Source organism: Ranitomeya imitator, chromosome 3 (assembly GCF_032444005.1).
Source record: "Ranitomeya imitator isolate aRanImi1 chromosome 3, aRanImi1.pri, whole genome shotgun sequence".
Taxonomy (NCBI): domain Eukaryota; kingdom Metazoa; phylum Chordata; class Amphibia; order Anura; family Dendrobatidae; genus Ranitomeya; species Ranitomeya imitator.
Window position 1 is genome coordinate 585,675,174 of NC_091284.1, and position 24,629 is coordinate 585,699,802.

The 24,629-nt window shown below is 41.7% G+C and overlaps 1 protein-coding gene across 2 annotated transcripts in view; it reads left to right on the top strand.

Annotated features, from left to right (window-relative positions):
- Positions 1 to 21,328, top strand: part of ABCC4 (ATP binding cassette subfamily C member 4 (PEL blood group)) — a 440,057-nt gene extending 418,729 nt beyond the window's left edge. Inside the window, exons 30-33 of one of the 2 annotated variants that reach the window (XM_069758042.1) lie at positions 14,949 to 15,083; positions 18,063 to 19,751; positions 19,830 to 20,170; positions 20,247 to 21,328. In XM_069758042.1, coding sequence (XP_069614143.1) covers positions 14,949 to 15,083; positions 18,063 to 18,152 — 225 coding nt within the window. In that variant the 3' untranslated portion in view covers positions 18,153 to 19,751; positions 19,830 to 20,170; positions 20,247 to 21,328. Of the gene's footprint in view, positions 1 to 14,948; positions 15,084 to 18,062; positions 19,752 to 19,829; positions 20,171 to 20,246 lie in introns of those variants that run through there. The other variant, XM_069758043.1, reaches the window with a different exon arrangement.
- The last annotated feature ends 3,301 nt before the right edge of the window (positions 21,329 to 24,629 follow it).

Consider the following 24,629-nt stretch of genomic DNA (forward strand, 5'->3'; position numbering starts at 1 on the left):
AACCCGATGTTTACCCTGGTTACCATCCTAAAAGTAAAAAAAACAAACACTACATACTTACCTACAGCCGTCTGTCCTCCAGCGCTGTGCTCTACACTCCTCCTGTACTGGCTGTGAGCGTCGGTCAGCCGGAAAGCAGAGCGGTGACGTCACCGCTCTGCTTTCCGGCCGCTGTGCTCACAGCCAGTACAGCTGCTGTCTGTGTGACAGCTCTCCAGCGACCAAACAGCGACGCTGCAGCGATCCGGATCGTTGTCGGTATCGCTGCAGCGTCGCTAAGTGTGACGGTACCTTTAGTCTCTGTTTGTGTCTGTCTCTTTCACTCTGCTTTTACCTCATCATCTCTTCATTATACTTCAGTGGGCAGCTGTAATCTGATACCTCAGTGAGCGGGCAATCCATAGTTTTTTAAGCAAGTTGGATTTTAGCAGTTTTTCAGAGTGAATGTTGCTATCAGACTTCTGCAAGTACAGGAATAAGTCACAAAAGGCATATTTCTCTGATAAGATATGTTACAATGTTTCTTGTACTGTTGATTCATGCCATTTTACACCATTTTATTTATCTGCTTTGTTTTTAGTTGGAGTGTTTTTTGGTCACCACAATTCTGATTCTTCTCAGTAAATACATTGAAAACACTTTTTTTCTCTTTTATTATAAATTGCTTGTTTCTAGAACTAACCACACATTTCACTTTATGATTACTAAGCTTTGAAATTTCTTGACTGCAAGTGAACATTAAAGCGGTTGTCCACTACTTTATCAAATATCTATCCTTAGAATAGGTCATCAAAGTCTGATCGGACGGGGTCCAATACCTGGCACCCCCGCCTATCAGCTGCACTCAGCTTTGGCGCCCGACAGAAGTGCTCAATTGCTGAGCTGCTCAATCTTCTCAGAGTGGCCGTGGCTGGGTACTGCATATCCGCCTCCTATTCAAATAATTGGAAGATGGATGTGCAGAACCCTGCTGCGGCCATCGTCAGAAGGAGGAGCAGCTACACAATTGTGAATTTCCTGCCGCAAAAGACAACTAGGACAGCTGATCGGTGGGCTGATGGGTGTCGGACCCCGACCGATCAGACATTGATTACCTATCCTAAGATAGCTCATCAATGATAAAGTAGTGGACAACCTCTTTAATCTAGAGCAGAACATCTTGGGTTCATTTTTTTAAAGGGAATGTGTCACCAGATTTTTCTGGCCCATCTGAGAGTAGCATGATGTAAGGGCAGAGACCACGATTCCGATATATCTACCACATACTGAGTTTCTTATTGTAGTTTTGATATAATCATAGTTTTATCTGCTGCAGCTCTTCTATTACTCTCAATTATTAGTCCTGTCAACCTCCTCAAATCTGTATGCTGCCAATATACACAGAGGGGGGCGATTCATCAAAGTGTTCTCACCAGAAAACTAGTGTAAAATACTTTGAACAAACATAACATTTTGCAGAATGCAGAGTCACACAAACATTTTGTAACTTTTAGAATTTTTACACCAGTCTGAAGCAGCTCCACCCAAAGAGGCAGTGCTGGTGCTCATTACGCCAGAAATGCTACCCCAGGAGGAGGCACCTCTTAATGAATTCAGCCCATCGTATGCCAGCAAGCCTTTCATTAAGACTGGCATGTACAACCAAATGTCTAAATGAATTGGCCCCCCTAGTCTCATTTCTAATGGGCTAGTGAAGATTAATAAATCCTGAGTATTTTAGACCAATGTTTCTTGAAGCCCAAATACAATATATTCTGCTCTGTACATGTATGCACTAATACGTAATACTATACCTACATGTACACTAACGCCATAGGCCTCACCAACAAGATTGATGAATTGGAATCCCGCATGCTGGGAGGAGGAAGGGGTTTCCCAGCGGTGTGAGGATGCCGGGCCCTGGGATTTCATAAAATGTCAACTGTGAGCTGTGCGAGAAATGCAGCTGCGGGGACTGCAAGGCAATCTTAGCACTCGTGCATGCTTGGGTAACACCTTGTCTGAGCACGTTCGGTCATCACTACTACCTATGGGTGGATATTTGGGGAGGGAAAAAGAATAATAAAATACTGATGAGATTTGTTATCAGCCTCCAAGTATAATGGAAGCAGCAGAAAATATCCTCATAAAGCAAATAATTAAGGCAGCAAATCAGGGCAAATTAATTATTATTGAGGACTTCAGCTACTCTGATATAAATTGGGAAACAGAAACCTGAAGGCCCACTGAAAGAAACAGGTTTTTTGACAATAATAAAAGATCGTTACCTTTTACAATTGCTGTAGGACCCATAACGGGGGCGCTTCTAGACCTAATTTTAACAAGGCCAGACAGAATATGAAATGAACGGTTTTGACGTCACTGGGGTAATACTGATCACTAAATAATTATAGTTTTCATACATCTTTAATAAGATGTATAGCAGAGGCGATACAAAGACACTAACCTTTAAAGAGGGTGAATTTTCAACTGCTAAGAGATGATTTTAATGCCATAAACTTGGATAATGTCCGTTGAAAATAAAAGCACACAAGTAAATGGTCTTGAATAGGATTTCTGCATGATATACAGTGACATGTAAAAGTTTGGGCACCCCTGGACAAAATTACTGTTAGTATGAACAGTTAAGCAAGTTAAAAATGAAATGATCTCTAAAAGGGTTTAAGTTAAAGATGACACATTTCCTTTTGTATTTTAGACAAAAAAGTGTATGCATGTACCGTATATACCGTATATAATAGAATATAAGCTGACCCGAGTATAAGCTGAGGCACCTACTTTTGCCACGGAAAACTTGGTAAGCTTATTGACTCGAGTATAAGCCTGGTATGCATTGTCCCTTTATCTCTGTCCTGCTATGCGTGGCTCCCCCTCTCCTGTTCTGGTATGTGGCTCGTCCTGTCCTGGTAAACGGCTCCCCCGGTCCTGCATGGATCGGCTCCTCCGGTCCCGCATCCTAGTTACACTCCTCGCACCGTCGCTGCATCTCCGTCACTGCATCTCTGTTGTCCCGGCGCCAGCAGCTCTCTTCTCCTGTGCTGAGCAGTCACGTTTTACTGCTCATTAAGGTAATGAATATACACTCCATGCCTATGGGAGTGGAGACGCGTACATATTCATTACCTTAATGAGCATGTGACCGCTCAGCATAGGAGGAGAGCTGCCAGGACACCAGAGATGCAGGGATGGAGATGCAGCGACGAAGGGTGAGTATAATGTCTTCTGTTAGCTGGCAGCTGTCACTGTGCCACAATCGCCGGCTCCTGCTGCTGCTTCGCCGCTCCCCCTCCAGCGTTCTGGACAACTGACTTGTGTATACGCTGAAGGGGGCGTTTTCAGCACAAAAAAATGTGCTAAAAATCTCAGCTTATACACGAGTATATACGATACTCGTGTATAAGCCAAGTTTTTCAGCACCTTTTTTTTGCTGGAAAAGACCCCCCCCCCTCGGCTTATACACGAGGCAGTGTGGAGGTCCTCGGTGTCTCCGGATCGTCTGCACGCTCCCCTGCAGCCTCGGTAAGTATTCCAGTGGCTGCTGACAGGGCCGGCGGTCAGCGTTGGCACCAGTACAAGTGCCAGGGTCCTGATCAAGCGGGAGGACAACGGCGTGCTATGGGGGCCAGGTGCCTGTGCCGCTGCTTGCTCAGGCCCCCGGCACCTCCGATATTCACCTCTCCCAGTTCCACCGCCGCACTGTGTCTTCCGCGTCCTCTGTCTGTGACATTCCGGTCATAGGGCATAATTACATGCTTAGTGTGCGCCCTCTGCATGAACAGTCACTGCAGAGAGCCGGCTACGCTGAGGAGCATCGGCCAGCGACGAGAGGTGAGTATGTAATTTTTTTTTTTTTTTTTATTGCGGCAGCAATATAGGGTATATGATCAGGATAAACTGCATTATTGAGCATTATATGAGCATCTTAAGGGGCCCATCATCAACTTTATGCAGCATTATATGGAGCATATTTTTGTATGGAGCATCTTATGGGACCCATCATCAACTTTATGGAGCATTATTAGGGGCGTATTTTGTATTGAGCATCTTATGGGGCCCATGTCTCAATTAATGTAATTTTATTGGCATCTATTTTTATTTTAGAAATTTACCAGTGGCTGCTGCATTTCCCACCCTAGGCTTATACTTGAGTCAATAAGTTTTCCCAGTTTTTTGTGGTATAATTAGGGGGGTCGGCTTATACTCGGGTTGGCTTATACTCGAGTATTTACGGTATGTACAGTTGAAACCAGAAGTTTACATATGCTATATAAAAAGACACATATACGTGTTTTTCTCAATATCTGACATGAAATCAGAATAAACCTTTCCCGTTTTAGGTCGATGAGGATTACCATAATTATTATTTGCCAAATGCCAGAATAATGTATAAAGGTACCGTCACACTGAACGATATCGCTAGCGATCCATGACGTTGCATCGTCCTGGCTAGCGATATCGTTCAGTTTGACACGCAGCAGCGATCAGGATCCTGCTGTGATGTCGTTTGTCGCTGCAGAAAGTCCAGCACTTTATTTCGTCGCTGGACTCCCTGCAGACATCGCTGAATCGGCGTGTGTGACGCCGATTCAGCGATGTCTTCACTGGTAACCAGGGTAAACATCGGGTTACTAAGCGCAGGGCCGCGCTTAGTAACCCGATGTTTACCCTGGTTACCAGCGTAAAAGTAAAAAAAAACAAACGCTACATACTTACCTTCCGCTGTCTGTCCCCGGCACTCTGCTTCTCTGCACTGGCTGTGAGCGCCGGCCAGCCGGAAAGCACAGCGGTGACGTCACCGCTCTGCTTTCCGGCCGCTGTGCTCACAGTCAGTGCAGGAAAGCACAGCGCCGGGGACAGACAGCGGAAGGTAAGTATGTAGTGTTTGTTTTTTTCACTTTTACGATGGTAACCAGGGTAAACATCTGGTTACTAAGCGCGGCCCTGCGATTAGTAACCCGATGTTTACCCTGGTTACCGGCATCGTTGGTCGCTGGAGAGCTGTCTGTGTGACAGCTCTCCAGCGACCAAACAGTGACGCTGCAGCGATCGACATCGTTGTCGGTGTCGCTGCAGCGTCGCTGAGTGTGAAGGTACCTTAAGAGAGAATGTTTTAAGGCATTTTTTATTACTTAATGTATGTAAACTTTTGACTTTGCATTAAGATTACTATGTCTTTAACCCCTTCCCGACCTCCTCTGTACTATTACTTCGGAGGTCAGTACCCTCGCTTTGATGCGGGCTCCGGTGATGAGCCCGCATCAAAGCAGGGACATGTCTGCTGTTTTGAACAGCTGACATGTGCCTGCAATAGCGGCGGGTGGAATCGCGATTCACCCGCCACTGTTAACTAGTTAAATGCCGCTGTCACGCTGACAGCGGCATTTAACTACCGCTTCCGGCCATCAGGACGGAAATGAGCGCATCGCCGCCCCCCGTCACATGATCCGGGGTCAGCGATGCGTCAGCAAGACAACCTGAGGTCTCTATGGTTGTTGATGCCAGATTGCTATGAACGCCACCCTGTGGTCGGCGCTCATAGCAATGCAGTAAATCTACTACATAGCAGCGATCTGACGATCGCTCCTATGTAGCAGAGCCGATCAGACTATGCAAGCTACTAGCCTCCCATAGAGGCTATTGAAGCATGGGAAATGTAAAAAGAAAAAAAAAATGTTTAAAAAAAAAATTATATATATATATATATATCTATATATATATATATATATATATATATATATATATATATATATATATATATATATATATATATATACATATATATATATATATATATATATATATATATATATATAGATATATAGATATATATGTGTGTGTATATATATATATATATATATATATATATATAATATATATATAATATATGTTTAAATCATCCCCCTTTCGCCCCATTCAAAATAAAACAAAAAAAAAATCAAACCTATACATATTTGGTATCACCGCTTTCAGAATCGCCCGATCTATCAATAAAAAGAAAGGATTAACCTGATCACTAAACGGCGTAGCAAGAAAAAAATTAAAATTGCCAGAATTAAGTTTTGTTGGTCGCCATGACATTGCATTAAAATGTAATAATGGGCAATCAAAATAACGTATCTGCATCAAAATGGTATCATTAAAAACGCCAGCTCGGCACACAAAAAAATAAGCCCTCACCTAACCCGAGCTCATAAAAATGGAGACGCTTACAGGCATTGGAAAATTGCGCAATTTTTTATTTATTTATCTTTTTGCAAAGTTTTGAAAAAATTTTTACCACTTAGATAAAACGTGTTACGCTTAGGGACCAGGAAAGCGAGATAAGTGGACCCACTGGACCGAAACAGCGAACCTCCCCAGGACGAGTGGACCAGGTGGACCGCCCCCTATACAGGGAGCGTTAGGAGCAGGCCCAGGGGAGACTACTGAACGGCAGCCGGTACCAAAGTACAGGGAAAGGAAAAGGTCAGGGCAGGGACGACGGAAAAGAAAACGAAGAAGGAGAAGAGGAACGGGTAACGGGAAACTGACAAGACAGACAGAGAGTGGAAGGACAAACCGGAAGACAGGATGAGACACGAGACCACGGAAGCGCAGGAGACGATGGCGGAAGGACTAGGCAGAGGATCTGGAACACCGGGAAGAAACGAAGGTACAGGAGAACTGGAGCTGCAAGGGAAACACGGAGACAGTTAATGAAAATACACAGAAACGAAAAGTCAGAGACAAGCAGCAGGGAGAACGTAAGGTACGCTAGGAAGCGAGAGAGCCAGAGGCATTTGCCAGAAAACAAATGACAGACAGGCACAGCCAAAAGGAAGAGGCGGCCTTAAATGCAGAGTGGCAGCGTACCTTCCGGGTCATGGACCTCCAGGACCACAGAGAGCAGGGGAAAGAGCGTCCAAAGGAAAATGGCAGAGTGCGCATTCATGTGCTCCCAGTAGAAGGCGCTGTGGACGCGCAGGAGCGCTGCTTGGTAACGTCAGCGCTGCCAGCGTGAGACACGGGGCTGACCGGAGCAGGGAAGGAAGGGAAGGCAGAGTGCGCGTGCGCAGGAAACCCTAGTGTGCGCGCGCCCGACAGGAAGCAGGAGCCGGGAGAGCAAGCAGAGGAGGCGGCGCTGGAGAAGGAACAGGAGCGCGCCGGGACGCCGAGGAGCGGTAAGTAAGAGCGGACAGCAGGGGCCGCGGCGGTGATAACGGCGACCTGACAAAACGTAACCTAGACATGCTTGGTGTCTATGAACTTGTAATGACCTGGAGAAATGTCAGGTCAGTTTTAGCATTTAGTGAACCTAGCAAAAAAGCCAAACAAAAAAAACAAGTGTGGGATTGCACTTTTTTTTGCAATTTCACCGCACTTGGAATTTTTTTTCCCGTTTTCTAGTACATGACATGCTAAAACCAATGATGTCGTTCAAAAGTACAACTCGTGCCGCAAAAAACAAGCCCTCACATGGCCATATTGACAGAAAAATAAAAAAGTTATGGCTCTGGGAAGGAGGGGAGCGAAAAACGAGAATGCAAAAACTGAAAATGGCAAGGTCTTGAAGGGGTTAAACAATTCTGGACTGCCCATATGATGATGTCATGTGTTTGGAAGTTTCTGGTAGGTTTTTTGGCAACATGTGAGTTAGAGACACAGCCTTGGATGTATTTTAATGCTCACCTGAAACACACTGTGACTTCCTGCCCCCGCATAGAGTGAGCCGGGTAGTCTGAAAAGCCGCAATGTCACTCAGAAGAGGAAAGGAACGGCGCTGGATAATGGAAAAAGCGGCAGTAGGTGAGCATAATAACACACTAACAGTACGCAACATACACATTTATACAGATTTATGGACAAAAAAGTTCATGGGAGAGGGCTTCTTTCATGTGCAGTTTCTATGTGGAAAAGTGAAACAAGGAATAATTCACGGTTTAGCATTCTAATTCCTTTCATTAGCTGACTTGCTTTAAAATTGACTTTCAATAAATTACTGGGTAAATCTTATAATAAATACATTTGTAATGAGGTTTTATTAGCCTTTGATGAAATACATCAACTTCAGCACAGGAATATGACTGGGTATTTACCATAATGTACACTTCAGCGCAGTGTGGCTTGTTGGCTTGTGACTGGAATCAGCTATTACATAATGTATCTGCATGAGAGTGTATGTACATGCTGTGACTCCGCTCTGGTGAACAATATGTTAAAGTGTAATCATCATTTTAATTTGTATTTCATAAATCAATAGTACACTTCAAAATAAGAAACTTTGTAATATATCTTATTAGAGAAATTGACTTTTTTCGGCTAACACTGATCTTTCATTTTCAAAATTCTGAGTATTTGGATAACATCAGTGAAGACAGATTGTTAGGTTACGGAGATGGGAGATGACAGTTCTTACAGATACAATTCTATGTAGATGGGAGGAGCTGGAGATGGAGCTCCTCCCCCAACTACACCCATAGAAACTTATCAGTAGCAGCTGCCATCTCCTATCTCAGTAATGGAAACGTCTATCTTGACTAAATACAGAGTTTATGTGGTAAGATATTACAAAGTTGCTTATTTTCTCATGTGTTAATTTGTGAAATAAAAAATGATAACTCATTAACTCTGTATTGGCGTATGATGTACTGGTACGTCATATGTCATCTCCCTGATTTTGATGTGGGCTTGGCACGCAAGCTTGCATCTTTCCAAGGAAATGATGGCTAATTTAACCCCTTAATGACCACCGATATGCATTAAAATGGCGGCTGCTAAGGGTACTTATTCCCACATTGCGTTTTCAAACTAGAATAAGGCTGTAGCGCACCAAAGAGTCAGAAAATCTCTGGGTTTTTAGCTACCGTGGTAGCTGAGACCCCAGAGAACATAAGCAGGACTGGATTTTCCAGTCCCCGATCATGTGATTGCCATCATTTCTCTCTCTTCTGACATGACATACAAGTCAGAAGAAATGATGCTCCCTGATACCTCTGCCATCCCCAGGCCCTCCTGATCCATCTCCCGTCTTGGATCATCTTCTTAGGGAAAAGACCTGCCAGCTGGTACCTGGCAACAATAGGAAACTTTTCTTGTAGGTTTCTTTTGAGCACTGTGTTAGACCCTATCACAGTGATAAGACAGAAAAAAATAGTAAATCAAATCCTCCTTTGTCACCCCCTTAGTTAGATAAAAATTATAAAATACATTATTTTTTTTACATTTTTTTCCATTCTTTGGGGGTTAAGGTTAGGGTGAGGTGACTTCTAGTGTGGAGTGCGAGGGCTCGCTACTCAAGTTTGCATCAGATGTTATGGTATGCACGGAGCATCGCTGATCCCTGCATTTTCTTTTGGGGTGTCTAACAGCCACAAAACATGCAGGGCAGGGACTCGAGCATGTAAATCGAGCACCCATGAAATTCGGTGAGCACCCAATGCAAACTGGAGTAGTGAGCACTTGCACTCAACACTAATGACATATTCAATATGATGACCTAATGTTATGAAATTATGTCATACTTGTGGGTTAACAATGCTCACTATACCCCTGGATAAAATCTTTGAGGGGTGTGGTTGCCAAAATGGAGTCAATTGTGGGGTGTTTCTACTGTTTAGGCACATCAAGGTCTCTCCAAACGCAACATGACGTTCGTTAATTATTCCAGCAAATTTTACATTCAAAAAGTCAAATGGCGCGCCTTCCCTTCCTAGCTCTGCCGTGTGCTCAAACAGTAGATTTCCCCCACAAATGAGGCATCTGCTTGCTCAGGAGAAGTTGCACAACAAATTTTAGGGTCCATTTTCTCTTGTTACCCTTGTGAAAAAACAGTTTGGGTTTAAAGGAAATTTTTTGTGAAAAAAATTAAATGTAAATTTTTTCCTTCCACGTTGCTTCAGTTTCCCTGAAGCAACTAAAGCAGGGGGTGGGGAACCTCAGGCCCCAGGGCCATTTACAGCCCTCGATGACCTTTTATCAGGCCCCGAGCAGATTCTCAGGGACCGCATTCTTGGGCAGGGAGGTGTATTTTGATTATAACCAGCTCATTAATCTCTTTTTGCCCTGTTAGCACACACATGGTGCTCACTACTGAACACTGAAGGACATGCAATGAAAGATTACGTCCTAATACCAGTGCCAGTCAGGATGTACTTTGTGGGCGGAGTGTGTACGGCCCCTGATGGATGGTACAAATACCAAATGGCCCTTGGCTTAAAAAAGGTTCACCACCCCTGAAAATGGTTAATATATTTCTTGAATGAGGTTTTGAGCACCTTGGGGAGTGCAGTTTTTAGAATGGTGTCACATTTGGATACTTTCTGTTATGTAGACCCTCTCAAAGTCACTTAAAATCATTGGTCAACTTTTAGGCTATGTGCACACGTTGCAGATTTGTGTGCAGATTTTTCCGCACCGTTTCTGCAAAATCCGCAGGTAAAAACAAACTGCAGATTTACCGCTGATTTCCTGCGGTTTTTGTGCGGATACCACCTGCGGTTTTACGCCTGTGGATCCCTATTATGGAGCAGGTGTAAACCGCTGCGGAATCCGCACAAAGAATTGACATGCTGCGGAAAATACACCGCAGCATTTCCGCGCAGTATTTTTCGCAGCATGTGCACTGGACTTTGTTTTCCATACGTTTACATGGTACTGTACAGCGCATGGAAAACTGCGGATCCGCAGCAAAATCCGCAACGTGTTGCCTTAGCCTTAACCTTCTCAACTTCCTAACAAAAAAAATGTTTCCAAAACTGTGCTGTTGTAAAGTAGACACCGATAGGTTGCCATAACAGCCGGAAGAGTCCTGAAAACCCCCATACCTTTTCGTGCACTGCTACTTATAGCACAAGCGATAAGCAGCTTTAAGTGGGGACTATTAAATACAGTAAAAAGTGAGAAATAGGTTTTTAAAAATTACTAAAAAAGTTCAAATAGCTCCCTTTGTGCCTTATTAAAAATAAAAAATACACATATTTGGTATCAGAGTTCTTAAAAGTCCGATCGTTCAAAATATCAAATAAATCAATCGAATTGGTAAACGGCGTAATAAGAAAAAATTGAAATGCCAGAATTACCTGTTTTTGGCCGCCACAACATTGCAATAAAATGCAGTAAGAAGCCACCAAACATCATATCTACTGCAAAATGGTGTCAGTTCAGGGCGAAAATCATGAGCACTCGTATAGCACTGTATCCAGAAAAATGAAAGTGTACGCATCTTGGAAAATGGCGGCACAAGCACAAATGTACAGTATTTATTTTTTTCATTTCTGATTTTTTTTTTTTTCATTATTTAACTAATAATTTAAAAAAACATACATTTGATATCTGCTTACTCGTACTGACCTGGAGAATTATATTGCCAGCTTAGTTTTACCGTATAGTTCACATGGAAAATAGAAAACCCCAAAAAACAGTTGTGACCTTGTACTTATTTTGCAATTTCAAGACACTTGGAATTTTTTTCCCTCTTTCCACTGCATCACATGATAAAATGAATGGTTTAATTCAAATGTACAACTTGTCCTGTAAAAACAAGAGCCCTCACACAGCTATATTGATGGAAAAATAAAAAAGTTATGACTCTTGGAAAAAGAGGAGGAAAAACGAAAAAAAAAAAAAGGAAAATGGCGAAGGGGTTAAGCATAAAGAATGACATCAGTTGTCACACATTATACATATTCAAGGCACTTTCTAACTAGTACTGTTCAACATTTACTATATTGCAATTAAAGTGCATCACCGCTCCAGACAATCCCTAATTGGGGTTTTATTGGTTTTGCTTAATGTAATAAACTTTATGCTTTATACTTAAAAGTTTACACTCGTATTCTTAGAGGACCTTTGAACAGGTCAAAAGCGTCCATTTTTTGCTCTTATTTTATTCTTCCTTCTCCTCTGAGCATCCAGGAGACTTTTTGTAAATCTACCATACAGTTCCAAAGATATGAAGATTTTTATTTGGTGCTAGTTTTTATGGTCCTTATGAAGAGGACGTTACTCACACTGCAGAGCAGCCTGAAGATATGCCCCCTCAGAGAATCCTGTGAGCAATGCCCCCTTGGTAAAGACCGTAATAGTTACTACTAAACAAAATCTCCAATATCTCTGGAACCATATGCAGAGTCTTCTAGACAAGAAACGCAACATGTACAAGTTCTTTTCAATAGAGCTTGTAAGCACTGCTCTAAAGCTGGCAGGACTGTTGGATCCAGCAAGCATCAGAGTCAATGCACTTTTGTAAAACTGGTTTGAAACATCCCTTTCAAGTTATGACTAAGGGCTACTGTAAACCTCTGTGATTTACAAATGTTCTGTAAAGTATATGTTCAGGATGAAACATTGTTCTAAGGACTGAAAAGGATGTTACATCTATAAATGTATTTTTTTTTACATTGCTTTATATAACTAGCGCTCTATATGTATTAGACATAGAATTCCTGACAATGAGCCTTTATACGGAGACATTTTTGTTACCAGCACTACAGATTTCCCATAAGAGGAAAGACTGTCTGCTACTCAAGGTCAGGGCTGAATTATAGCTTATACAGTGGCAGATGGCTTGGATATTCTTCATTTAATACCTACATACATGTAAAGTAGCTATATTCTGACACACTACCACATACATTATTGTAATACTCTTCTTCATACTCTGTCATGCAGCTATGTATTTTGCATGATGAAAGTGCAATAATCTAAATGTATTTAAAGTGAAAGGAATGGACCTCGCTTGTGCCATGCCCCATCCTCTGCTCAAGGCTTAGTACAAGGTGTTATATCTATATAATGCAATTATGGTTCACATACATACAGGTGCTTCTCATAAAATTAGAATGTCATCAAAAAGTTTAATTTATTTCAGTTCTTTAATACAAAAAGTGAAACTCATATATTATAATAGTCATTACAAACAGAGTATCTATTTCAAGTGTTTGTCTGTTAATGTTGGTGATTATGGCTTACAGCCAATGAAAACCCAAAAGTCATTATCTCAGTAAATTAAAAAGATTTACAAAAAACACCTGCAAAGGCTTCCAAAGCATTTAAAAAGGTCCCATAGTCTGTTTCAGTAGGATCCACAATAATGGGGAAGACTGCTGACTTGACAGATGTTCAGAAGGCAGTCATTGACACACTCCACAAGGAGAGTAAGCCACAAAAAGTCATTGCTAAAGAAGCTGGCTGTTCACAGAGTGCTGTATCCAAGCATATTAGTGGAAAGTTGAGTGAAACGGAAAAGTGTGGTAGGAAAAGGAGCACAAGCAACCGGGATAACCGCAGTCTTGAAAGGATTGTTAAGAAAAGGTCATTCAAAAATTTGGGGGAGATTCACAAGGAGTGGACTGCTGCTTGAGTCATTGCTTCAAGAGCCACCACACACAGACGTATCCAGGACATGGGCTACAAGTGTCGCATTCCTTGTGTCAAGCCACTCATGACCAATAGACAATGCCAGAAGCTTCTTACCTGGGCCAAACAGAAAAAGAACTGGACGTTGCACAGTGGTCCAAGGTGTTGTTTTCAGATGAAAGTAAGTTTTGCATTTCATTTAGAAATCAAGGTCCCAGAGTCTGGAGGAAGATTGGAGAGGCACACAGTCCATTCTGCTTGAGGTCTAGTGTGAAGTTTCCACAATCCGTGATGGTTTGGGGAGCCATGTCATCTGCTGGTGTAGGTCCGCTGTATTTTATCAAGACCAAAGTCAGCATAGCCATCTGCCAGGAAATTTTCGAGCACCTCATGCTTCCCTCTGCCAACAAGCTTTTTGGAGATGGAAATTTCGTTCTCCAGCAGGACTTGGCACCTGTTCACATTGCCAATAGTACCAATACCTGGTTTAAAAACAACAGTATCACTGTGCTTGATTGGCCAGCAAACTCACCTGACCTTAACCCCATAAAGAATCTATGGGGTTTTGTCAAGAGGAAGATGACACCAGACCCAACAATGCAAATGAGCTGAAGGCTGCTATCAAAGCAACCTGGGCTTCCATAACTCCTCAGCAGAGCCACAGGCTGATCGCCTCCATGCCACGCCGCATTGATGCAGTAATTGATGCAAAACGAGCCCTGACCAAGTATTGAGTGCATTTGTATACATTTCAGTAGGCCAGCATTTCGGATTTTAAAATAATTTTTAAAAGTATTATGGTGTTATAAAGTATTCAAATTTACTGAGATAATGGCTCTTGGGTTTACATTAGCTGTAAGCTATAATCATCAACATAAACAGAAATAAACACTTGAAATGCATCACTCTGTTTGTAATGACTCTATATAATATGAGTTTCACTTTTTGTACTGGAGAAATGAAATAAATTAACTTTTTGATGATATTCAAATTTTGTCAGAAGCACCTGTATATCTGCCTGTCACTGTCCCATAATACCGAGGGAGAGATTCACAGTGCTAACTTTATGCTCCAAAAACCCTGAGGGAAAAAAGCTCCTCTAAAATATCAAATCTTTATTAATAAACCTAATAAAATTTAGGCAGAGAACAGGGAACACCCATACGGAAAAGGAGGATCAATGGGCTATAGAAGTCGGTACAATATATAAATCAAGAAAGCTGTCTCATAGCAATAGTAATGAATTGCATTGCAAAACCTACGATAGTTCTTCCCTGAATAGTAACCACCTTGCTAAACAAGCTTGGGCAACCGGGCTGCCGCATGAACCTGTAATACGGTAATACTGCCATGCACTGGAAGATAACCTAACTAGACTCTATCATCATGGATCAATGACCCTATGCCCCTCAACTCCTGCTATATTTGCCTGCAGTGACCTATCTAATGTTAGTTTAGTTGCAGAGATTTGGTTGAGGTGTGTTACTTTGATAATGGGAGACATTTGGATAATGAACCTATGGGCTACTGAGATGTAAATCATGGTACTTTATATAGCAGGAATAGCGATGGGTAATATGTACTTTCATTAATAAGTTATCATGTTATGATAGGTGCTTGATTCAGGAAGAGTAAAAGAATATGATGAACCCTTCAACTTGCTGCAAAATAAGGAAAGTCTTTTTTACAAAATGGTCCAACAAGTTGGAAAAGCAGAAGCATCTTCTTTGACAGAGACAGCCAAACAGGTGAGAAAATGTAGTTACTGTGTTACATTATGGTTTGATATAGCAGAATACTGTGGGAATGTCAAACGTGAAATATAATTGGTCATTTTAGAGGATTTATCATTTCAATCTTTACATGAGAAGGGTAAGTTATAAAATTTCATGTAAATCGCTTTGACCTGTGATTTATGTTTCAGTATGAAGTGGTCGCAGGAGCTGAGCCTGCTCCTTACTCAGGATCTGGCTGTATCAGCAGCAACTTCAGCTAACTCTGAAAAGTTCTGTTTAACAATTTAAATGCTGCTGTCAATTACAAACGATGGCATTTAAAAGGAACCGGTCAGCTGAAAAAATGTTATTATACTGCAGATATGGAGTTAATTTTCAGGTTAACAGCATTGTGAACTTTCTCGGTGCCATCACTTAGACTCACGCTTCCGGGAGAAAATAACACTATTCCCCATGACAGTGTTACAGCTTCAGTCACGAGGGCATAGCCGGTTCAGTCACCACTCCCCTGGCCCTGATGACAGCGGTTGGCATTATGGCCAACTGTCAGTCAGAACAGGGGGTGGAGTTACAGGTTCTGCTCTCTGTTCACAATTGGGTGACTGAACCGGTGGCGTCCCCGTGACTGAGACTGTAACAGTGCCAGGGGAAATAAAGTTAATTTCCTTCCGGTAGCGTGGGTCTACGTTATGGCATTGGGCTGTATCAAAATACTTTTATCCTGCAGACAATCCCCATATCTGCAGGTTTAAAGCGTTTTTTTTAGGTGACGGTTTCTCGTTAAAGGTGTTGTTAATGGTTGAATGCGGTCAGCCGATGTGTCAGTATGGCAGCTGCCCCTAAATCCTGCTAGGAAGCCTCGGGCTGGGCTTCAAATATAGGTTGCAATATATGTCCCAAACTGAAAGGACTATTGCTTTCTATGTAATACCTGACATGGCATTCTTTGCTTAGAATGTTAAACTGAAGATGATGGAAATTCCTATTTAAAGGGAACCTTTCACTGTCCCTATGAACACACACACAGCAGAGACCTGTCAATCCCTTTCCAGGAGGGGAGAAGTCAGTCCGGGACTAGTCTTGTCTCCTCCTAATGGTCTTTGGCTATGTTTTCAAACTATGCATTCTCTGAAATTCCCCAGCGTTTCAGGGTAAAATCTACCTGACTGTAATTGCTCAGCCAGGCTCTTGTTCATGCTGCCTGGAATTTGACCAGTATAAATCTAGAGACGAGTTCCCTTTAATCCATATTAAATCAGCTATCTAGTAAGCGTTTCCATAAATAATGTACTTTGGGGATCAATAAAAAATAGTGGAATGCTGCAACATAAATAGAAATGCACTTAATTTCTCCTGCAGAATGTCATATAGGTCAGAGGAAAATTAAGACACTGTAAAAGATTTACAGATTTATGCGTAGGGAAATACATCCTATATTGAGATGTAATGAAAGAAAGCCAAAATGTCCATTGCCTTTGATGCTCCCATATCAATATTCCTTTTCCACTATAGACACGAATACCAAAGTTATGCTGTGCTCGTCACAGTAGAAATGACCCTTTTTCCCGGTAAATTCCTGCCTCCGTATCTCGTCATGCTCAGAATGGCTCGGTGGACCAACTGCATGTATAGTATTATTGTCAGCTATTCGGTGAATGAATACATGTGTATATCCTCGCAGTTGAAGCAAGTGAATATTAAATTGACTTTTCAGCCCTGGAGCTAAATAGCAGGGTCGTTCTGCAATGCATCTCAATTTTGGCCATGTTTAATGCATTATGCAAGCTTTAGGCAAAAGTAGACTGCGGAGTTTAGTTGCTGCACAGTGAGGCCATTTCTATCTCTATTCAGCAGTCTGAAATGTAAACTTTAAAGGACATAGAGAAATCATATTAGACCGTGGACAAAAAGCTTATTATTGTCAAACAAACATCAGTTTATGGCACTTGTGTTATATGTATATTGTAAACACGTTTCCAAGACGCTGTACATTTATTTTTGGCCCAACTCGTGACAGATGTCAGCATTTGAAGATTGCATTTGCTTTTTGAAAGGCGCGAACAAAACTTTTCACATTCATCGGCGAAGGAAAAAAAAAAATTGCATTTGAAGTCCCTTTTCTCCAGCATACACAGTGGCAGATAAGAGCACACAAGTCTTGACATTATTTCATTTTGTTATGCGCATCTGTCAAAGAACAGAGATACCATACAGCTCCTAAAAACTGCCGATTGTGTAACAGTGAAACTTGACAGCATTTCATTCCTTTTATATTCTGATTATACATTTATCAGGAAACCTGTATCTCTTCTAGTTCAGCTGGAAATCGCAGGGATTGAAACGCTGAAAGGCATGCTGAAAAAAAAATATCTTCTATTACTTGGGATCATCTTACATTTTAAAGAAGTTGCTTGGATGAGGCATTGTCAGAGCCTTAGCCTTCCATTCCATTATTGTGGTGTACTATCCATAGATCACATTTCTATGGGCCGTGTAACTGCTTTTGGTACAAATTAAACACTCTGATATTTCAAATATATGTACCTTGAAGTTTCAATGCTTGTCAATCATAGTTTGTAAAATATAGGGATTACAAGCTGATATTAACATCCAAATCCATTGTGTTTTGGTTTTATGTGTGAAAATGAGAAACCTTTTTTTGCTGACACTGTGTTCCACACGCTTTTGTCACCCTGTTTTAATTTATCTCCGTGTTTTCAGTGCACAGAGTGACTGTCTTATCAGTATAATGTGGCCGTGGCTGCATCAATACTCAGTAGGATAACAGGCAATTCTATCATTTTGGTTTATTGGCAATTAATTTGGCCCATTGTTCAGATGATGTATTGGTGACTTTGCGGATCTCTACAAAGATTATATTGTTTGTTTTATGTCAAACACTTGCTTTTTTTTAGATTTTTCTTTAATTACCGGTATATGCTTTAGCCATCTGGATTTACTCACTAACACAATATATATTTTTTGTTCTAGGTTTATCTAACCAGAATTCAAGAAGCAAACAAGCCACGTACTTCCAGGGACCCATCTGAACCATTTATTATTTTTGAAACTGCTCTTTGACACTGTGTCGCTCTATTCAAATGTACTTTCACAGGGCAGCCTCTTCCGGTACCCTGTTTAACTGTGCCACGTCTCTTGTCAGTCCTCGGGCTGTCATTAAAGTGCCAGCAGTGTTGGTGCATTTATATCTATTGTTGGGTATTACTATTTAAAATCATTAGACCGTAAAGTTGATAATGTGATACAGTAGCTAAAAAGTCTCAATACTTGGCTGACATTCTCCTTTTAAGTTAAGGGATCGTTTATGCTCATATTATCAGCAGAAAACTTACAGTACGGCGCAACTTTCCGTTTCTTTACATGTGCTTGGCAGCATTCCCATCTGCGCATTCTCATCAGTGGTGTAGCCAAGTTACTGTATGTACGCATGCTCATCAGCGGTGTAGCCAAGTTGCTGTATGTGCACACGTTCATCAGCGGTTTAGCCAAGTTGCTGTATGTGTACATGCTCATCAGCGGTGTAGCCAAGTTGCTGTATGTGCACATGCTCATTAGCGGTGTAGCCAAGTTGCTGTATGCGCACATTCTCATCATCGGTGTAGCCAAGTTGCTGTATGCGCACATACTCATCAGTGGTGTAGCCAAGTTGCTGTATGCGCACATGCCCATCAGCGGTGTAGCCAAGTTGCTGTATGTGCACATGCCCATCAGCGGTTTAGCCAAGTTACTGTATGCGCACATGCCCATCAGCGGTTTAGCCAAGTTACTGTATGCGCACATGCTCATCAGCGGTGTAGCCAAGTAGTTGTATGTGCACATGCTCATCAGCGGTGTAGCCAAGTTGCTGTATGCGCACATGCTCATCAGCGGTGTAGCCAAGTTGCTGTATGCGCACATGCTCATCATCGGTGTAGCCAAGTTGCTGTATGCGCACATTCTCATCATCGGTGTAGCCAAGTTGCTGTATGCGCACATTCTCATCATCGGTGTAGCCAAGTTGCTGTATGCGCACATACTCATCAGCGGTGTAGCCAAGTTGCTGTATGCGCACATGCCCATCAGCGGTTTAGCCAAGTTACTGTATGCGCACATGCCCATCAGCGGTTTAGCCAAGTTACTGTATGCGCACATGCTCATCAGCGGTGTAGCCAAGTAGCTGTATGTGCACATGCTCATCAGCGGTGTAGCCAAGTTGCTGTATGTGCACATGCTCATCAGCGGTGTAGCCAAGTTGCTGTATGCGCACATGCTCATCATCGGTGTAGCCAAGTTGCTGTATGTGCACATGCTCATCAGCGGTGTAGCCAAGTTGCTGTATGCGCACATGCCCATCAGCGGTTTAGCCAAGTTACTGTATGCGCACATGCTCATCAGCGGTGTAGCCAAGTAGCTGTATGTGCACATGCTCATCAGCGGTGTAGCCAAGTTGCTGTATGTGCACATGCTCATCAGCGGTGTAGCCAAGTTTCTGTATTCGCACATGCCCATCAGCGGTTTAGCCAAGTTACTGTATGCGCACATGCTCATCAGCGGTGTAGCCAAGTAGCTGTATGTGCACATGCTCATCAGCGGTGTAGCCAAGTTGCTGTATGTGCACATGCTCATCAGCGGTGTAGCCAAGTTACTGTATGCGCACATGCTCATCAGCGGTGTAGCCAAGTTGCTGTATGCGCACATGCTCATCATCGGTGTAGCCAAGTTGCTGTATGTGCACATGCTCATCAGCGGTGTAGCCAGGTTGCTGTATGTGCACATGCTCATCAGCGGTGTAGCCAAGTTGCTGTATGCGCACATGCCCATTAGCGGTTTAGCCAAGTTACTGTATGCGCACATGCTTATCAGCTTTTTAGCCAAGTTACTGTATGCGCACATGCCCATCAGCGGTTTAGCCAAGTTACTGTATGCGCACATGCCCATCAGCGGTTTAGCCAAGTTACTGTATGCGCACATGCCCATCAGCGGTTTAGCCAAGTTACTGTATGCGCACATGCCCATCAGTGGTTTAGCCAAGTTACTGTATGCGCACATGCCCATCAGCGGTTTAGCCAAGTTACTGTATGCGCACATGCCCATTAGCGGTTTAGCCAAGTTACTGTATGCGCACATGCTTATCAGCTTTTTAGCCAAGTTACTGTATGCGTACATGCCCATCAGCGGTTTAGCCAAGTTACTGTATGCGCACATGCCCATCAGCGGTTTAGCCAAGTTACTGTATGCGCACATGCTCATCAGCGGTTTAGCCAAGTTACTGTGTGCAGACCAGTGTCAACCATTCACATTGGATTAGAATTGGGTACTCTAAACCTTTCCAATTCTGAGTTATTTCATTTTCAAGTAGGCTTCTAATGACTCTGACATTATTTATGACAAAGCATATTTAATTCAAACAGAAAAGTCAAAGATTTCATATTTGCATCTCATTTTTTAAGAAAATGTTTAGATAGTAATGACTATGAACATGCTGAATTGATCTAGTTAAAGTTAGAAGTTATTTTACTTTTGCCTTGTAATAAATTCTGCTATCTCTGGTACACTGACATGTATTGTTAACCAAAGCAAGCAACAAGCGTCCATTCAGGTATCCAGGAGAGTAAATGTAGGGCTCCTCAGGTAATTCCTATTACTTTTCATCAGGTTTTTCCAAGTGCACAGGCAGAGCATTTACTATTTCAATGTGCCTTGAACTCTTCTGAAAGCGACAATGTTGTTGTTTACACCGATGTTCTTCTGACTGGTATTGTTTTTGTGACATTAATGCCTTATTAGTGAAGCATACAAAATCCATCACTCTTTTAATTGGGTCTAAAAGTGCCGACTAGCCAACATGTTTCCATCATAATCTTTTTCACTTTCATGCTGTATTTTAAGCAGGAATCAGTTAAGTACTATTAATGTAATTAGTATTCATGGTTGTTAGTTTCCCTTCATTAATGCCAATCTGTATTCATAATAGTCTGCAATTAAGATACGCACTCCAAAGACACTAGAAAATACGGGCATTTAATCTGTGTGAATGTCATTTATCCTTCTTATGCATTTGTGTTTAGCAGTTGATTGTTTCCATTTGTTGTACATTACAATAGTTACGTTGACTTTTTGGACTTGCAAAAAAAAATGTTTTCTTTTTTTGTGTAAGTTTTTAAATTATGATTTTATTTGTCAAAGGGACACCCGATCTTTGTTAAACGTTGTATGAGTCTTAATTCTAACAAAAATATATATATACATTTTTTTGAGTTGTGCATAATGTGTTTTTTTTCACTATAACATAGAAAATAAATGGCTGTAAACTGGATATTTGGAGCTGTCCATGGTAGAGAAGACAAGATATGGCTTACACATCTATTAGTCTGTCAAAGCAAAAAAAAAAAAAAAAAAACACATGATTGTTAGTACATATTTTGCCTAAACTGTGTACTGCCAATCTGCACAACAAACATGTGACATCTCGCAATCCAAAGAGATCCTGGGAATGCCAGCAGGTAGATTTTAAGGGCTTAAGTCACGGACTGCCAGTCTGTCCTCTTGAACTGCAGACCTGCAAATTATTTAGCTCAACTTTTTTGCAGAGCTTTATTTTCCCTGTCAGCTTGCTGAATTATCATTAAACATAATATTTCAAGTAAATTACTACCTCTTATCAGTTTTTTGTCTTAAACCTTCTAAGAAACGGATATTGTCAAAAATGAATCAACCCTTCTGTTTAGCACTAAAGGGACATTTACACTGGTAGATTATATTGTCATGTAAACAGGCTGCCAAATACCTGATTATTGAGAAAAACACTTATTCATCTGATGAAATTATCTTTTGTGCACCTCAAATGTCATCATTCATGGTAGCGAATTGTCCTGTATAAACAGGACTCACACTTATGAGAATTATGGCAGCTTATGGACACTGAGCAATCTTGTATAGCTCACTCAGTGCGCATTGTCTACTTGTGTAAACAGGCATTCAATTGACCGATGATCTGTAAAAGTTTCAGTCGTCTACCCCACGAACCAGACTTACCTCTCTAATGCTTGTTCTTTTTAAATTTTGTAGCATCTGGTAATTGTTAGATACATTCTTTTTGAACGTGTACCTAACAGACTGAAGACTAAGGAACATAAGTGTGCACTTGTATAGCTGGAAGTTTAAAAGACCTTGAAGTTGATCAAATCTATTAAGCTATGTCAGATTATACCTGTATAGAGAGGTTAATCTTACATGAACGGACCTTGGAATCACATAAGCATGCAATAATTTGCAGTATATGTTTCTCATATCTTTCATGCCTTATACGCCACATCCCTGAAAATAAACGTGTGCTTTGTTTGAAAAACCTTTGTGATCAAAAGACAAAGCTGTGTATATTTGAAATGTATTTCTTTTCCATTGAGAAAATACTGTCTGAGCTTGCCTTCACCTTTTCATACTTTTTATTGAGCCCTTGATGGGACAATTTTTAGTAATTGCCAGACAGAGGGATCTTAATGCAATCATCATTACTTAAAAATGAACTTATTTTTAATCTCTAAAATATATAAATTATGTCGTCAAACTCATGCTTCAGTTTTGTTACAGATTTGCAAAGAAGATCTGATGTGTATTTTCATTGTTTGGTCACGTTTGATTGTTTTTTATTAGGCTATTCATACACTTTAATGTCAAACAACAACAAAGTCTATTATCTTGACCTGTATAGGAGAGAATGTTTTTTTAGAGTTTGTATAATAGCCCATCATTATAATTCCACCAAACATTTTGAAGCTTATCCTATGTCTTGATTACAGCATGACTGCTTTAATCCCTAAAATGTGCATTGTTCTTGCATGGACCCATGAGCGATGGCACAATGCTGAACATTACTACATAATATGGGATAGAACGCTTAGTACTGTGATTTCATTGCCAAGATTACGGCAGTAGAAATTACTTTATTTGAAATTATCTGTTGAGACTGAGATTTTCAATTTTTATACTCAAAGAATCACTCAGATTAAAAATGTTACGGACTGAACCTCTGTGAATGTACATGCACTCTGGGTGTATTAATATGCACACAAATTGCAGTCTTCTCTGGTTTCCAGTGCCGTTATGGTGCTTTTCTGGATTACCGTATTTTTCACTTTGTAAGACTCTTTTTTTCCCCCAAAGTTGGGGGGAAAATGGGGGGTACATCTTACAATGCGTACATGCCTTACCGATGCCGTGGGTGTAGGCCACAGGCTGGGATGAGGGGGTGTCCGGCAGTTGCTGGCCAGTGCTGCGGGTGTCTCCGGTGAGATCTTGGTCCCGAGATCACTATGTACGTATGTGCCGGTGGCGTCCATATTCCCGGAGTCCACCACACACAGGGAACCGTGGAATTTCCGGGGCTCTGGGCTGTCGCAAAATGTCGGCAGACACCCGCAGCACCGGCCAGCAACCGCCGGGCACCCGGAGACACCTGGGAGCAGCACCGCACATGCACCAGGACAAGACCCCCACAGCAGCACAAGACCCCTGCACCAGCACGCTGCACATCGGAGCCCCCCTCAAAGTGAACATGTTACATTTATGCAGTCCATGCTATGGACAGCATATTAAAAGCATGGTGCCTACAGTGAAATATGATGGTGGCAATGTTCTAAAGTGGGGCTGCATGAGTGCTTCTGGTGTCAGGGAGCTATATTTAATTGAATTCTCAGATGTACTTCTCCATATTGAAAGAGAAGATGCTACCCAGCATTCTGTGCCCTTGATGAACGTCCAGTTTTCCAAGATGACAATGGTTTAAAACACACATCTGTTACATTTATGAAGAACAGGGTAAGAGTAATTCAGTAGCCTAGTGTGCCTTCTGATCTGAGCCTGATCAAACATTTGTGGTGAATTCTGAAGAGACAAGTTGGGCATCACACTCTATCCAGCATCCAAGCTCTAAAAGAGGTCGTTCTTGAGGAACGGAAAAGATGGATGTTGCAATATGTCCCCACTTTTAGTGTTTTCACACTGCCATGCATCATTTTCGAGTGTGTAGCCTACTGGAGGTGGACACTCGAACATAGCAGACTGCATTTGGTTCTGCCTCCTGTAGGTGTAGACGCCAAGAATGATGCACGGCAGAGTGCACATTTACTCTGCTGACACTACTATAGTCTATGGCACAAGCAGCCTTATCCCGTTTTGCAAGGGGTTTGGACTTGAGCCCCGGCGAGGAAGCTGAATAGGTGCCAGAAGCAATGAGAAAGCACTCTCTTTACCTAATTTCACACCTAGAAGACTTGGTTCTGTCCTTAAAAATCATGGAGGTCATAAAATTCTAGATGTTGTATTCATTTTTGCATCAACTAATTTGATTAAAGCTGAATATTTTGTAATGATAGTCATTATTACCTTAATTTTATGTCCAGCATTAAAAAAGTTCTATGAAACTCAGTCTTGTCAACATTTTGGAAATCCTTGTTTTCAGTACTGATTTATACTGAGCACTGTAACTAAATCCAGCGGAAGGCCCTACTTAGTGATTTACAGCTGTTTCTGCATGTAAAGTCATACAGGAAAGACTGT